At 44.8% G+C, this 17,167-nt stretch overlaps 1 protein-coding gene across 3 annotated transcripts in view; it reads left to right on the forward strand.

The window, feature by feature from the left end:
• The window catches only part of AP3B2 (adaptor related protein complex 3 subunit beta 2), a 198,906-nt gene that overhangs the window by 158,054 nt on the left and 23,685 nt on the right, over window positions 1–17,167 (forward strand). For all 3 annotated transcript variants that reach the window (XM_063926333.1, XM_063926332.1, XM_063926331.1), the window contains 5 exons: window positions 2,767–2,839; window positions 4,051–4,157; window positions 4,259–4,490; window positions 9,423–9,507; window positions 12,890–12,987. In XM_063926333.1, coding sequence (XP_063782403.1) covers window positions 2,767–2,839; window positions 4,051–4,157; window positions 4,259–4,490; window positions 9,423–9,507; window positions 12,890–12,987 — 595 coding nt within the window. The remainder of the gene's footprint in view (window positions 1–2,766; window positions 2,840–4,050; window positions 4,158–4,258; window positions 4,491–9,422; window positions 9,508–12,889; window positions 12,988–17,167) is intronic.

Below are 17,167 nucleotides of genomic sequence, written 5' to 3' on the forward strand. Positions count from 1 at the left end.
TTATAAAATCACAAGTGTTGTAACTGCCTATCCTGATTCCTCCCATAATGCCTACATCCTCAGCAATTCATCCCTGTCTTCAAAAATTCTTGTGGGACAGATGCCAGAGGGATGGTTGTTATGTAAGATACCAATATGTGCTTATAAACAAACTAATAATAATTCGATACTATATTGTTCTAATTTGTTCCCCTACCACCAAAAAAGGTTATTTAGGCTATGGCTGTTGCTTTTGGTTTCGGACTCCATTGTCAAATCCACAAACTCCTACTGAGCATAAGTATAAAGGCACATATAGCCATCCAATCCATGACAGAATGCATCTTTGGTTTAATAAAAAATAATAATAATATTCGTAAGGCATATTATTATATTATTTGGCAAAAATGTTCAATATTGTTCTCTGCTGCCCTCTATTGCATAATCGCACATGAAATAAACCACTCCCCCAAGATTATGCAATAAACAGAGACCAGGCAGAGTTTTTTCAGTAACAACTGACTATGTGTGCACAGAAAGTGGAAGGCAGGCAGGAAGGCAGATTAGGGCTAAGTTTATTGTCAACTATTTCAGCTGTAAGTATTAAAAAAAAAATCACTTAGGTTTTCAATACAGTGTAAAGAGAGAGCTTCCCCTTTAACTAGTGTGCATGTGATACGTTTGGACCAATATGAAGCAATGAGGAAGTTCTGTTCGATTATGCTGGGAATTTTATTTGGGATTTGAGGTTCGATTTGATAAGGGATTTCATAAATTCAGCCCAGAATCCGTTCCCAAAATTGACCAACATCGAATTTAATTTGAAAATTGAATGAAAAATCGATTTGTAGTAAATAAGGGATTTTTCACAAATTTAAGAAACTCAATAGGATCGATTTCAATCGATGTTGAAGATTCCTAAAGTGCTTTTCAACGTCGAATTTTAGAAAAAGTTGACAATGACTCTTGTCATTCACAGTTTATTATTGTTCATGTTTTGCACACTGATCCTACCAACTGTCACACTGTCTTGCCCTTACACACCAGTTTATGTATATGTTTTTCTTGTTTGAAAAAGGATGTAGATGTTTGCTGTATTGTGGAAGGCAGAAGTTGCATCACTGCCACCTACTGGTTATTTAGGAAGTGCCCTGGTGGCCATGTTAGTAATGTCTCTGGCTAGTAAAGTCATGTTTCTACAGTGCTCCAGTGTTCTGAGGTGATTTCCATCCACTCCACTTTCCAGTGCTTGTCCCGTGGGTAAGCCATGAGGCAATAGATGCTGGATCAGCTGGCCTGTCTGATAACAGACTTTCTAACATGATCTCTCTCACCAGGTACAAAATGCTTAGCTCCTAATCTTCCCTCCTAATTTATATTTGCAGTCAGATGTGTTGAACTAGTTAATTGATCATAAAGGTGTTTCAGCATTTGCAACAAAAAAATAAGAGGGAACTCCAGGAGCAGACCATAGTGATAGTAATTGCAATGAAAGTATATGTATCTTCCTAAAGGCTCCTAATATACAATATGCAGCTACCAGTACTGTAACTAGACATTTCTACGCTGTGTGCAAGAAACAACATCAGCGCCCCCAACCTCCTCCCTCCCCAGAGTTAGCTTAGCCCTACAGGACAGTGTATGCTGTGGAAGTGCCTCAGAAATCATTAAAAATGGTGTCTCTCACCACCCTGCATTGTGGTTCTTCTGCCACGTCGGAACTCCTGAGCAGGGACGGGATTTATAACATCGCACTGGGCTGCTCGTGCCGCAGAGAGTTTCCTCGTTGATCTGGCAGCTGGCTCGCTTCCTCCAGTTCTGAATCCCACCAGAGCACTCCTTTCGCCCTCCCTCTAGGGTTCCACTGTAGGGGGTCCTTCAGGCTGAGTCCTCACTGTAGGGGTCCTTCCGCGGGTCTTGATGGGTCTTGAAGCCGGTAGGGGTTGTCTTCTGCGGTGCTTGCGCGCCCTTGGTCTCCACTGTCAGGTGTTCTGTGGCCACAAGTAGAAGGGGGACACCTCCACCATTTTGTTTCCCTCTGCCACAGCTCCTGAGTGGCTCGATCCTTCCTACAATCTCTGGTCTTCTCCTGGATGACTTCCTTCCATGCAGGCACTACCGAGGACATGCCGGCAGCAGACAGGGGTCTTCTTCAGCTTAGATGCGTCGGCTCCTGGGTCCTCAGCGATGCTGCCACTCTAACACGCCGGCTGTAATCCGGTCACTGCAGATTCCAGTCACTAGTTCCTAAACTCCCGCTGCCGGCATTTCCTTTTTGCTTGGGTGGCGGCTGGGGAAGCTCCGATCCTCTTCAGGTGAGCACTGCCTCCGCACAGTGCTGGCAATTCTTCTCCTTCCATCTGGCAACTTGGCAGAGCTGTCTATAGCAGACAGCGCTGCAACACAAATATGGCCGCCATTTGGGGTCACAGTGCACAATGTGCCCTCAGCTAAAGTGTGCTGTGTGCAAAGCACAGTCTGCACACACGTAGTTAACGCCCTCGCAGCTACACATTAGCAGAGTGGCTGTGTAATGCCCCCTGCCGGTTGATGTGTCCTCCTACAACTAGACTCAAAACACAGCTGCAGCAGTGCGACTAAGACACATTTTTGGGTAAAAAGAGGCAAAAAAGACGCCTGGTGCCAGTAGAGTCACACAGGGCCTTGCGCACTGGGAGGAGTTGTTTGGTGTGAATGGAGCAATAATGTGTAAGGACACATATGTACATTTACACTTGTTAGAGAAAGCGCGATCCCTGGCTGATGTTAATGATTTTCTTTCTTCAGTCTTCCGTTACCAAACCAGTAATAAAGAAGACCAAGGAGTCAAAGGAGATGTCATTGCTGGATCTTGATGACTGTGAGTAAAATGGTGATATAATGATGGTTTACTACAGTGGGGCTTCTCCACTGTTAAATATTGTTGTCCTACAATTTTCACCTTGTGCATCTATTATCGTTGTGCTGTTTTTTGTTTTTGAACAAAGAAATACTGTTTTCATAAATATATAAGTCATTACAAATATATCAGAAAAAATATGTACAGTAGTTGCAGTATATATAATTTCAGTAGAGAAGGCAACGTTGATGTTGGTATGCATATCCAAGAGTCAGTGAATCTGAAAGGTCAAAATCAGAGCAATAAGCAAAATCATACAGCACTAACATCAAATAAAAAAAACACACACATACAAAAATAAAAACCGTTGACAATATGTAAGAGAAAATAAAATTGAACAACAAAGGGAAAAATAATGAGCACGAGATACTACAGGTTGAGTATCCCTTATCTAAAATGCTTGGGACCAGAAGTATTTTGGATATCGGATTTTTCCGTATTTTGGAATAATTGTATACATAATGAGATATCATGGTGATGGGACCTAAGTCGGAGCATAGAATGCATTTATGTTTCATACACACCTTATACACACAGCCTGAAGGTAATTTTAGACAATATTTTTAATAACTTTGTGCATTAAACAAAGTGTGTGTACATTCACACAATTGATTTATGTTTCATACACACCTTAAACATACAGCCTGAAGGTCACTGAATACAATATTTTTTATAACTTTGTGTATTAAACAAAGTTTGTGTACATTGAGCCATCAGAAAACAAAGGTTTCACTATCTCAGCCTCACTCAAAAAAGTCCGTATTTCGGAATATTTGGATATGGGATACTCAACCTGTAACAACATAAGAAAGGTAATAATAATGCTGCATCAAGGACAATGTTATCAGAAGAACGTGTTTAAATGAAGAATATGATCTTTGTAGGTATACGTTTAATTTGCCGGCTGTCGGGATTCTGGCATTTAGGATACAACGCAGTAATCCTGACAGCTGAGAATGCTGGCAGCCAGAATACCGGCGCACCAGAACTATTCCCATTTGTGGGTGTCCATGACACAGATGTAGTGGAAATAGAACCTGCAAGGGGACTCTTTGTGCTAGCCCCGCTGCCGGCATACTGGTGGCTGGGATGCCGTTGTCGGTATACTGTTGGCCGGAATCATGGCCGCAGGTAAATCATACTGAACCCTCTTTGTATTCTCCTCTTCATAGTCTCTGCCCCTACTGTTCCACTGGTAACTTCAGGAAGCATTGGCTCATCCAGCCTGGTGACTGACCTGGAAGGATTGTCCTTAACAGATACGTCTCTGACCCCAACCGTGAGTAGGGACATAGTGTTACAAATCTCTACTACTCCCACCATTCTAATTCCTGTTTATAATAATGTCTCTGTTACTTCTCTACATTTTTGTCCTGTCAGGTAATTAGTCCAATATTCTCCTCTGGGCGGACCTTTGAGTTGCTGCACCGTATGACAGGGGAGGGTATCTCTGTGGAATATATATTCAGTCGCCAGCCCTTTACTCCAGATCATCGGATGGTGTCCGTGCAAATGCATATTTCTAATAACTCTGAGAGTGAGGTGCGGAATATCCGTATATGTGAACCCAAGTTGCTCTCTGGAATGAGGATACAAGAGTTCCAGGAAATAGGTAACCAGGGCTTAATTCACATTTTCAGCACTCTGCGTTAATGACTGGTACAACTTTACATGAAATTTCCTTATGTAGTATAGTACCCTGCTGTCTATTTATTTGCTCCCATTCATGCCGAAAACTAAAATGTAAAGGCTACAAGAGAACATAATAGCCTTTTAAAGTGTTATCATTAACTTGCAGTGTCTTCAAACAGCCTATAATTGTGGAGCAATGTTTTCTGCTGTTTATGGACAGAGTGGGGTAAATTTACTAAGAATCGTATTTTCCTGTTTGAGGTCAAAGTTCAATCACGAATGACATCGAAAGTGTAAATATGCAACTTTTTGAATTGATTACGACTAATTTACTAAGCTGCCGTATTCTGCATTTTCGTTTTTTCCGATGTCGATGTCATTCGTTTTTTTAGGCAGTGTTTTACGTGAGTGACTTGTAAAACACTGCCGACTTTAATACAATGAATCTCGGACGGATCTGAGAGATCCGTGCTGGGCTTCATTGTGCACCTTGTAAAAAAAAAAAAAAAATGTTTAAACTTAAAAAAAAAATTGCGTGGGGTCCCCCCTCCTAAGCCAAACCAGCCTCGGGCTCTTTGAGCCGGCCCTGGTTGCAAAAATATGGGGGAAAAATTGACCTGGTCCTGGTTCCAAAAATACGGGGGATAAAAAAGCGTAGGGGTCCCCCGTATTTTTGAAACCAGCACCGGGCTCCACTAGCTGGACAGATAATGCCACAGCCGGGGGTCACTTTTATACAGCGCCCTGCGGCCGTGGCATTAAATACCCAACTAGTCACCCCTGGCCGGGGTACCCTGGAGGAGTGGAAACCCCTTCAATCAAGGGATCCCCCCCCTCCAGCCACCCAAGGGCCAGGGGTGAAGCCCGAGGCTGTCCCCCCCATCCAATGGGCTGCGGATGGGAGGCTGATAGCCTTTGTTGTAAGTTATGAATATTGTTTTTAGTAGCAGTACTACAAGTCCCAGCAAGCCTCCCCCGCAAGCTGGTACTTGGAGAACCACAAGTACCAGCATGCGGCGGAAAACCGGGCCCGCTGGTACCTGTAGTACTACTACTAAAAAAATACCCCAATAAAGACATAACACACACACCTTGAAAGTATAACTTTAATGCATACATACACACCACCATATACACATACTTACCTTATGTTCACACGAGGGTCGGTCCTCTTCTCCATGTAGAATCCATAGTGTGCCTGTTGAAAAAATTCTACTCACCAAATCCAGTGTAGAGGGCTCCTCGGGTAATCCATTTGTAATCCACGTACTTGTAAAAATAAAAAAACGGACACCCGACCACGAACTGAAAGGGGCCCCATGTTTTCACATGGGACCCCTTTCCCCGAATGCCAGAAACCCCCTCTGACTTAAGTCTAAGAGGGTTCCATCAGCCAATCAGGGAGCGCCACGTTGTGGCACCCTCCTGATCGGCTGTGTGCTCCTGTACTGTATGACAGGCGGCACACGGCAGTGTTACAATGTAGCACCTATGCGCTCCATTGTAACCAATGGTGGGAACTTTGTGGTCAGCGGGTGACCGAAAGTAACCTCACCGCTGACCACAAAGTTCCCACCATTGGTTATAATGGAGCGCATAGGCGCTACATTGTAACACTGCCGTGTGCTGCCTGTCAGACAGTACAGGAGCACACAGCCGATCAGGAGGGTGCCACAACATGGCGCTCCCTGATTGGCTGAAGAAACCCTCTTAGACATAAGTCAGAGGGGGTTTCTGGCATTCGGGGAAAGGGGTCCCATGTGAAAACATGGGGCCCCTTTCAGTTCGTGGTCGGGTGTCCGTTTTTTTATTTTTACATGTACGTGGATTACAAATGGATTACCCGAGGAGCCCTCTACACTGGATTTGGTTAGTAGAATTTTTTTCAACAGGTACACTATGGATTCTACATGGAGAAGAGGACCGACCCTCGTGTGAACATAAGGTAAGTATGTGTATATGGTGGTGTGTATGTATGCATTAAAGTTATACTTTCAAGGTGTGTGTGTTATGTCTTTATTGGGGTATTTTTTTAGTAGTAGTACTACAGGTACCAGCGGGCCCGGTTTTCCGCCGCATGCTGGTACTTGTGGTTCTCCAAGTACCAGCTTGCGGGGGAGGCTTGCTGGGACTTGTAGTACTGCTACTAAAAACAATATTCATAACTTACAACAAAGGCTATCAGCCTCCCATCCGCAGCCCATTGGATGGGGGGGACAGCCTCGGGCTTCACCCCTGGCCCTTGGGTGGCTGGAGGGGGGGGACCCCTTGATTGAAGGGATTCCCACTCCTCCAGGGTACCCCGGCCAGGGGTGACTAGTTGGGTATTTAATGCCACGGCCGCAGGGCGCTGTATAAAAGTGATCCCCGGCTGTGGCATTATCTGTCCAGCTAGTGGAGCCCGGTGCTGGTTTCAAAAATACGGGGGACCCCTACGCTTTTTGTCCCCCGTATTTTTGGAACCAGGACCAGGCGCAGAGCCCGGTGCTGGTTGTTTAAATATGGGGGAACCCCTGTCAATTTTTTCCCCATATTTTTGCAACCAGGACCGGCTCAAAGAGCCCGAGGCTGGTTTGGCTTAGGAGGGGGGACCCCACGCAATTTTTTTTCAAAAAATTAACACTTTCCCATCCCCTTCCCACTGATAAACATGCACGGATCTCATGGATCCCTGCATGCCTATCCAAACACGGGATAAAAAAGCAGGTCTGTTTTTTTTTAGCACTTTTTTACGATTTGTATTTCTGCACGGCAGTGTTTGGCTATTGTCGGCAGTGTTTGTGATTTGCACTTTTTAGTAAATTCCCGATTTCTACCAAATTGCAGGCGTATTTGACCGATGGTGTATTGATTCGTGATTTTTTCCTAGGACTTCCAAAATATTACGAATGCCCTCATCACTGCCGTGATTTTTGCTTAGTAAATTACCGAGATGACACTTTGAAGAAAAAACGGCATCTCGGTCAAAATCGGGACCTTAGTAAATATACCCCAATGTTTCTGCCAACAGATGGCCGGTTCTAAATTGGTCACAATTGGCCTAATTCACATGAAAAAATGTTCACAAAAACATTGGGGTAAATTTAGTAAAGCTTCTAAAAATGAGAAGTAGTGATATTGCCCATAGCAACCAATCAGATTCTGTCTATCATTTCTCTATTGCATCCTAGAAAATGATAGACAGAATCTGATTGGTTGCTAAGGGCAACACCACCACTCTTCATTTTTAAAAGCTTTAGTAAATTTACCCCCTTGTATCTACTCGTATGTGCTGACCCTCATGGAATGCATATACTTAAGTAAATGTGTGTATGTGTAAAGTCTGATGATGCGCTATCAAGTGTACCATCATGCTGTTGATATCCACAACGTAACGATGAAGATTGATTTTACATTTAGTTGTTAAAAATTAAATGAAATTCTAAACTGCACATAACCTCCCCTCAAAGTGTTCCCAGTACCAGCGATCATACCCTAGGTTGGTAGCAACAAAGCTGGAGGAACAAACAGGGTAAGTCCTGGTGACATGAAATGAGGAGCTATTGCTCTGCTGTGATATTTCTCACTTTCCTGGTACTCATTTACTTTATTGCAAATGATATATGATATGGTTAGTTAAGACCAGATAAAGGGGTTTATGTACTAAGCTTTGGAAAGAGATACAGTGGACAGAGATAAGTACCAGCCAATCAGCTCCTAATTGTCATGTAACAGGCTCTGTTTGAAAAGTGACAGGAGCTGGTCCACTTTATATCTCTCACCAATTTTAGTACATAGACACCTAAATTGCATGTTAGCCTAATAGTCACAGGATTGATTGCAATGCATGGTGTCAGAAATGTATTGGGCATTCCTGGGCGGTGACTGGCAGGTGGCTATTCAGATGTATGGAGGTGTACCAGCTTATGGGTGTGTATGGAAGTGTTGCGGGCATGTCACTGAAATAGTTGCAAGCTCAGGGCCTGATTTACAGATGTACTGTAAAGGCACCGCCGCTGTGTACAAATATGCAGCACCAATGCCCAGCGTCTATGGGGGATATCCTATTAGCAGCGGTAATTTACCGTGCTAAAAGGTTCGCCAGGTGCTATCCAATTAGCCCAGGTGCGGCGCGCTCCTTTCCCCCGTGCTGGCACTTATCGGGGACTATGCGAAAAGGCCGCCCGAGCTGCAATAACATGTGGGATAGGGAGCTTATCCCGGATCCCATATGTTATTGCACGATCGCGGGTCTGTTTTCTGCTAATAGAAACGGCCTCTAATTGGATACTGCAATAAAGACTATCGGTCAAAAATTGCGATATCAGGCCAAAAGCGGATCGAAAGCAGATCGCTTCTAATTGGATACCCCATGTGTGCTAAAATATGCAAAAGCCACAGGAGGAGTTTTGTGTGCATCCACTGCTGGCTTCTGAGATCCACTGCTGTGTCCAAAGACACAGTATCGGATCCACTGCATGAACACTGAGTAGCCATTGGACATCTGAGTAACCCTCAGTAATGCAGTAATACATGTGCAGGTAAAAAAAAAATCAGAGATTTGCAAGAACATTGCGTTTCATAAATTCTGAACCAGGCCCTCAGACGCTCAATTGCTCACTTTGGAGGCCTTACTCTGACGGAGATTGGGCCGGTGCAGGTTTCCATGGTGCTACTGATGGTGGCGTCTAATAACACACCAACATGTAGTTGAGCATGTAAAGACGCTGGAAATGGGTGTCTTAGTCCTTGCACATCAGACACGTGGCTGTACACCAGGGAGGGGCTTGTAGCGGTACTTCATAAAAATGGACGTCGCTGCGTCCGACTCTGAGAGTACAAGTGTTATACAATGCACCAGACTATTAAGTGGATCCTAATTACTCTTCCTATATTACTATATAAATATCTCTTCTCTCTTTTTCTCCCACAGAATTACTGCCTCCTGGAGAAAGTGCCACTGTTATACTGGGCATTGATTTCAGTGACTCCACGCAAGCTGCCAACTTCCAGCTCTGGTTAGAGCAATTTATTATTATTATTATTATTATTACTATTATTATGATGGTTATTATTATTATTATTATTATTATACTACTACTTAAAAATATTTAGATTTGATTATTTACATTTATTTATATAGTGCTTTACATTTGGGAACAAACACAGTAATAAAACAAGACTTTGTATTAAAAAAGACAATGAGGTAAGAAGGTACTCGTCCCAAGTTTTTAGTCTGTAGGCCAAAGGGAGTTTTATACATGAGGTTAAGTGCCACATATTGCATACTGTATACTAGGCCAAGCAAATTGCAAGGGTAAGAAGTGGCTTGTTTGTTATATGATCCTGTCACGCAGCAATGTTGGTCAAGTTGCTGGTCGAGGGTTGGGTTAGTATAGAGAGTGATGTAGGTTTTGTGAGAACTGTTTAGAGGGGAGGCATTAGGGTAGAAAAGAATAAAAGTGTGTTATTCTGGTATAAAAGCCAATGGGATATGGGCCTTCATTCCGAGTTGTTCGCTCGCTAGCTGCTTTTAGCAGCCGTGCAAACGCTAAGCCGCCGCCCTCTGGTAGTGTATCTTAGCTTAGCAGCCGTGCAAACGCTAAGCCGCCGCCCTCTGGGAGTGTATCTTAGCTTAGCAAAAGTGCGACCGAAAGGATCGCAGCGCTGCTACAAAAAAAGATTGTGCAGTTTCTGAGCAGCTCCAGACCTACTCCTAGCTTGCGATCACTTCAGACTGTTTAGTTCCTGTTTTGACGTCACAAACACGCCCTGCGTTCGGCCAGCCACGCCTGCGTTTCTTCAGGCACGCCCGCGTTTGTATCTGACACGCTTGCGTTTTTCAACACACTCCACGAAAACGGTCAGTTACCACCCAGAAACACCCACTTCCTGTCAATCACTCTGCGGCCAGCAGTGCGATTGAAAAGCGTCGCTAGACCTTGTGTGAAACTGCATCGGCTGTTGTGAAAGTACGTTGCGCGTGCGCACTGTGCCGCATACACATGCGCAGAAGTGCCGCTTTTTTACCTGATCGCTGCGCTGCGAGCGAAAACAGCTAGCGAACAACTCGGAATGACCCCCATAAGACGGTGATTCAGGAAATCAATATGCGTTCCTGAAGAGGTTAGTTTTCTGAAAATGCTTAAAAGTTTAGAGGTCTGAACAAAGTTTTGTTGTGCGAAGGAGACATGCCACATTGTGGGTGCAGCAGTTTAAAAAAAAGGAAAAAAATCATGTATCTGGGAATGGGAGCCTGTAATAAGAGTACAGATGTGTCATCATACATCTTTGCTCCATGCAGCCCCTGTTCACAACGCAATGTGACTAGGACGCACAAGGAGATAGTGCTGATTAATGTGATACATGACACTTGTATATTGTGTGTGACTGAGTCTCCGAATCTGTACACCAAGTGATACAATGTTGCAAGCAAAGCTTTTTTCCAGTACAAGTTCTGTTCCGCTCTGTGGGGGTCATTCCGAGTTGTTCGCTCGTTATTTTTTTCTCGCAACGGAGCGATTAGTCGCTAATGCGCAATGTCCGCAGTGCGACTGCGCCAAGTAAATTTGCTATGCAGTTAGGAATTTTACTCACGGCATTACAAGGTTTTTTCTTCGTTCTGGTGATCGTAATGTGATTGACAGGAAGTGGGTGTTTCTGGGCGGAAACTGTCCGTTTTATGGGTGTGTGTGAAAAAACGCTACCGTTTCTGGGAAAAACGCGAGAGTGGCTGGAGAAACGGAGGAGTGTCTGGGCGAACGCTGGGTGTGTTTGTGACGTCAAACCAGGAACGACACTGACTGAACTGATCGCAGATGCCGAGTAAGTCTGGAGCTACTCAGAAACTGCTAAGAAGTGTCTATTCGCAATTCTGCTAATCTTTCGTTCGCAATTTTGATAAGCTAAGATTCACTCCCAGTAGGCGGCGGCTTAGCGTGTGCAAAGCTGCTAAAAGCAGCTTGCGAGCGAACAACTCGGAATGACCACCTGTATGCAGAGTCAGCTGCACACTGATATACACGGTGCATGGGGTATTGAGGCTGGATGTCAGAGGGCACATCTGTAGGTGATAAATTTTGGGTCAAGTTGAAAGAGATATTGAGACAAGAGATGCATGTTGGTGCAGTTGCTTATGCTTGTATGTTAGCGGAAGTACTGTATTTTATATTGGATTCAGTAAAATACAGACAGACAATGTAGAGACTGAAAGAGCAGAGCAGCAGTAGAAGAATGTTTACAATGAAAATCAGTGCAGCCACTACATTCAAAATACATTGTAATGATGAATGTCTGGTTTAGAGGGAGAGCCGTATAGAGGAAATTGGAATGGTGATTGTGGGAAATTACGAGTGCATGAGTTTTATAAAAAGCTGTTTTTGCAGTGTTTTGTGTGAGATGCATATTCTGGAAATATTACTTTGCTGTATGTAACAAAATGTGGTTACAAATTAGGGGGGTGTACTAAGCTTTGAAGAGTGATAAAGTGGAGAGAGATAAAATACCAGCAAATCCGCTCCCAACTGCCATGTTACATGGTGTGTTTGAAAAATAACAGGAGCGGGTTGCTTGGTACTTTGGGGCAGATGTATTGAGTCTGGAGAAGTGATAAAGTGGAAGGTAATAAAGCACCAGCCCGTCAGCTCCTAACTGTCATTTTTCAAACCCAGCCTGTAATATGGCAGTTAGGAGCTGATTGGCTGGTGTGTTACCACCTTCCACTTTATACTTCTCCAGGCTTAATACATCTGCCCCAAAATCTCTCTCAACTTTATCTCTCCCCAAGTTTTAGTACATCTGCACCCCAATGTGGGTAACACAGGACAGTTCTGCGATCCCTAACACTACCGCTTTCACAACTAATAGAAGCAGCAAAAGTTTACACAGCTGTATTCCATCCCGGCAGAGATTCCTCTGGATCTCCTTACTATAGGAAAGAGCGGGGCTCAGCTGGCTAACTCCATCTTTTGGACCTTGATGAATTTCTATGTCCCCATACTATTGTACCACGTCAGGTCTGTGCTGTAATCAGGAGTACTGTATATCTATGATATCTCCCGCATTACAGCAATGGTGGATTGATTCGTAATTTAAATATACAAGACACATGCAGTAAGTACTGTTTTTCTGTATGTTTAACAGACGCAATCACCTTGATGAATAAACCCCTTTGTGAGGAAGTCATTAGAAGTATGCTAATTATGTTCTAATTTGTGAGAGAGGTTTTTGAAGGCATCATGTTGCTTTAGTATGAGATGGCTGACATTGAGGAGTGTGAAGTGTACATGTTGCCACTTGATCAAGGGATATTCGTTAGTATATATTTGTTAGTTATATAATTATATAATAGTAATAATAATATGAAGAAAATATGTTTTATCCATTGTGTTTCCTTTGCAGCACACACACTCGTCAGTTCTATGTGTCCATCCAGCCACCGGTGGGAGAACTCATGGAACCTGTTTTTATGAATGAAAATGAGTTCAAGAGAGAGCAGGGTGAGTTATGGGGAGAAGGGAGGTGTGGGAAGATACTGTAGACAACAAAGAAGTAGCCAGATTAAACGCAATGTGATGGAGGAAATATGATGGGACAGTATTTATACTGAGATGCTTCATATACTTTGTAGGATCAAACAAAATCTTCTAGTATGTTCCATTGTATATAATGAAGGGGTATTACATGGAAAGTTTATTCAGTCTAAAAGGAATGTATGTTTTGTAAGGTTACACTGTCTGAACGAGAACACTCCCATGTCTCACAGATATTTCATGAAAAAGTTATGGCATAGTAATAACACGTAAGCTCCCTGCAGAATTTCATGTTTCATCAAATCTGTGACACTTGAGACAGTTCAAAATGATATCAATGGAAAAATAGACAGTTTATAGAGTAAGAAGAGTTGCTACTAATGTTTGGGGGTGGTGACGGAGAGCGCTCCACAAAACTGGGGCATGTCAGTTTTCTGGCTGTGCTGAAGCCAGTGACTTCATCCTTGGACTCACTGGCCACTGCAGCGTGATTTCACCAGGCATCCTGGGTAACCTGAAGGTTACGCAGATGCCTGGTGATCACACAGATGATTCAATGTTGCGTTTTTCAGATGCAGCAGCGAATCACAGAAGCCAGCAGGAGGCATGTATTTACTCAGGACGCCTCCTGCAGCATTTGCATAATGTCGCACAGCTGTTCTGTACAAAGACCCGTCGTTGACAGTAGTGTCCACCTCGGCATCAGCCCCTTAATGTCTAACGTATAATTTGTTACCAGTTTATAAAAGGGACATACTGTATTTTTCATCCCGTTTTGGCCCTGGTTCTAAGTTACACGCAAATCCTAAAGTGGTCATACCTAACTATGGGTCTAATTCAAGGTCGATTGCAAAAGCAAAATCTTCCTCTAATGGGCAAAACCATGGGGGTCATTCCGAGTTGTTCGCTCGGTAAAAATCTTCGCATCGCAGCGATTTTCCGCTTAATGCGCATGCGCAATGTCCGCACTGCGACTGCGCCAAGTAAATTTGCTATGCAGTTAGGATTTTTACTCACGGCTTTTCTCTAACGTCCTAAGTGGATGCTGGGGACTCCGTAAGGACCATGGGGAATAGCGGCTCCGCAGGAGACTGGGCACATCTAAAGAAAGCTTTAGGACTAACTGGTGTGCACTGGCTCCTCCCCCTATGACCCTCCTCCAAGCCTCAGTTAGATTTCTGTGCCCGACGAGAAGGGTGCACACTAGGGGCTCTCCTGAGCTTCTTAGTGAAAGTTTTAGTTTAGGTTTGTTATTTTCAGTGAGACCTGCTGGCAACAGGCTCACTGCATCGAGGGACTAAGGGGAGAAGAAGCGAACTCACCTGCGTGCAGAGTGGATTGGGCTTCTTGGCTACTGGACATTAGCTCCAGAGGGACGATCACAGGTCCAGCCTGGATGGGTCCCGGAGCCGCGCCGCCGGCCCCCTTACAGAACCAGAAGAGCGAAGAGGTCCGGAAAAATCGGCGGCAGAAGACGTTCCTGTCTTCAATAAGGTAGCGCACAGCACTGCAGCTGTGCGCCATTGCTCCCTGCACACTTCATACTCCGGTCACTGAGGGTGCGGGGCGCTGGGGGGGGCGCCCTGAGACGCAATAAAACATGACAGAATACCTTACATGGCAAAAAATGCATCACATATAGCTCCTGGGCTATATGGATGCATTTAACCCCTGCCAGAATATACAAAAAACCGGGAGATAAGGCCGCCGAAAAGGGGGCGGAGCCTATCTCCTCAGCACACTGGCGCCATTTTCCCTCACAGCTCAGTTGGAGGGAAGCTCCCTGGCTCTTCCCTGCAGATAGAAAGGGTTAAAAAAAGACAGGGGGGCACTAATTAGGCGCAATATTAAAACATACAGCAGCTATAAGGGGAAAAACACTTATATAAGGTTATCCCTGTATATATATAGCGCTCTGGTGTGTGCTGGCATACTCTCCCTCTGTCTCCCCAAAGGGCTAGTGGGGTCCTGTCCTCTATCAGAGCATTCCCTGTGTGTGTGCTGTGTGTCGGTACGTTGGTGTCGACATGTATGAGGAGAAAAATGATGTGGAGACGGAGCAGAGTGTCTGTAACAGTGATGTCACCCCCTAGGGGGTCGACACCTGAGTGGATGTACTGTTGAAAATTACGTGACAGTGTCAGCTCTATATAAAAAAACAGTGGTTGACATGAGACAGCCGGCTACTCAGCTTGTGCCTGTCCAGACGTCTCATAGGCCGTCAGGGGCTCTAAGCGGCCGTTACCTCAGATGGCAGATACAGACGCCGACACGGATACTGACTCCTGTGTCGACGGTGATGAGACAACCGTGATTTCCAGTAGGGCCACACGTTACATGATTGAGACAATGGAAAATGTTTTTATACATTTCTGATAATACGAGTACCACCAAAAAAGGGGTATTATGTTCGGTGAGGGAAAAACTACCTGTAGTTTTCCTGAATCTGAGAAATAAAATGAGGTGTGTGATGATGCGTGGGTTTCCCCCCGATAACAATTAATAATTTCTTAAAAAGTATTGGCTGCATACCCTTTCCCGCCAGAGGTTAGGATGCATTTCTATATATGCATGATGCACAGCGGAATAATTGCCGACTGGCATCAAGTATAAGTGCGTTGTCCAATTCTACCAGTAAAATGGGCAGGTGATGCGGATTCCAAACGGCATTTGGAAGTATTGCCTTTGAAAGGGGACATTTGGGGTCGGTCTTTTAGACCTGGTGGCCACGGCAACAGCTGGGAAATCCACGTTTTGTACCCCAGGTCGCCTCTCAAAATAAGACGCCGTATTATCAGGCGCAGTCCTTTGTTGGCAAGCGGACAAAAGGTTCCTCTTTTCTGCTCGTGACAGAGGGAGAGGAAAAAGGCTGCAGAGATCAGCCAGTTCCCAGGAACAGAAACCCTTTCCCGCCTCTGCCAAGCCCTCAGTATGACGCTAGGGCTTTACAAGCTCAGGCACGGTGGGGGCCCGTTCTCAATGAATTTCAGTGCGCAGTGGGCTCACTCGCAAGTAGACCCCTGGATCCTTCAGGTAATATCTCAGGGGTACATATTGGAATTCGAGACGTCTCCCCCTCGCCGTTTCCAAAAGTCGGCTTTACCGACGTCTCCCTCTGACAGGGAGGCAGTTTTGGAAGCCATTCACAAGCTGTATTCCCAGCAGGTGATAATCAAGGTACCCCTCCTGCAACAGGGAACGGGGTATTATTCCACACTATTGTGGTACCGAAGCCAGACGGCTCGGTGAGACCGATTCTAAAATCTAAAATCTTTGAACACTTACATACAGAGGTTCAAATTCAAGATTGAGTCACTCAGAGCAGTGATTGCGAACCTGGAGGAAGGGGACTACATGATGTCTCGGGACATCAAGGATGCTTACCTTCATGTCAAAATTTACCCTTCTCACCAAGGGTACCTCAGGTTATGGTACAGAACTGTCACTATCAGTTCAGACGCTGCCGTAAGGATGGTCCACGGCACCCCGGGTCTTTACCAAGGTAATGGACGAAATGATATCCCTTCGAAGGAAGGAAATTTTAGTTATCCCTTAATTGGACGATTCCCTGATGAGGGTAAGATCCAGGGAACAGTTGGAGGTCGGTGTAGCACTATCTCAGGTAGTGTTGCGGCAGCACGATTGAGTTCTCAATATTCCAAAATCGCAGCTGGTTCCGACGACTTGTCTTCTGTTTCCTAGGGATGATCCTGGACACAGTCCAGAAAAAAGGTGTTTCTCCCGGAAGAGAAAGCCAGGGAGTTATCCGAGCTAATCAGGAACCTCCTAAAACCGAACCAAGTCTCAGTGCATCAATGCACAAGGGTTCTGGGAAAAAATGGTGGCTTCCTACGAAGCAATCCCATTCGTTAGATTCCACGCAAGAACTTTCCAGTGGAACCTACTGGACAAATGGTCCGGGTCGCATTTTCAGATGCATCAGCGGATAACCCTGTCACCAAGGACAAGGGTATCCATCCTGTGGTGGTTGCAGAGTGCTCATCTTCTAGAGGGCCGCAGATTCGACATTCAGGACTGGGTCCTGGTGACCACGGATGCCAGCCTGCGAGGCTGGGGAGCAGTCACACAGGGAAGGAATATCCAGGGCTTAGGGTCAAGCCTGGATACATCACTTCACATAAATATC

This window comes from Pseudophryne corroboree, chromosome 6 (assembly GCF_028390025.1).
Source record: "Pseudophryne corroboree isolate aPseCor3 chromosome 6, aPseCor3.hap2, whole genome shotgun sequence".
In the NCBI taxonomy this organism is placed as follows: Eukaryota; Metazoa; Chordata; class Amphibia; order Anura; family Myobatrachidae; genus Pseudophryne; species Pseudophryne corroboree.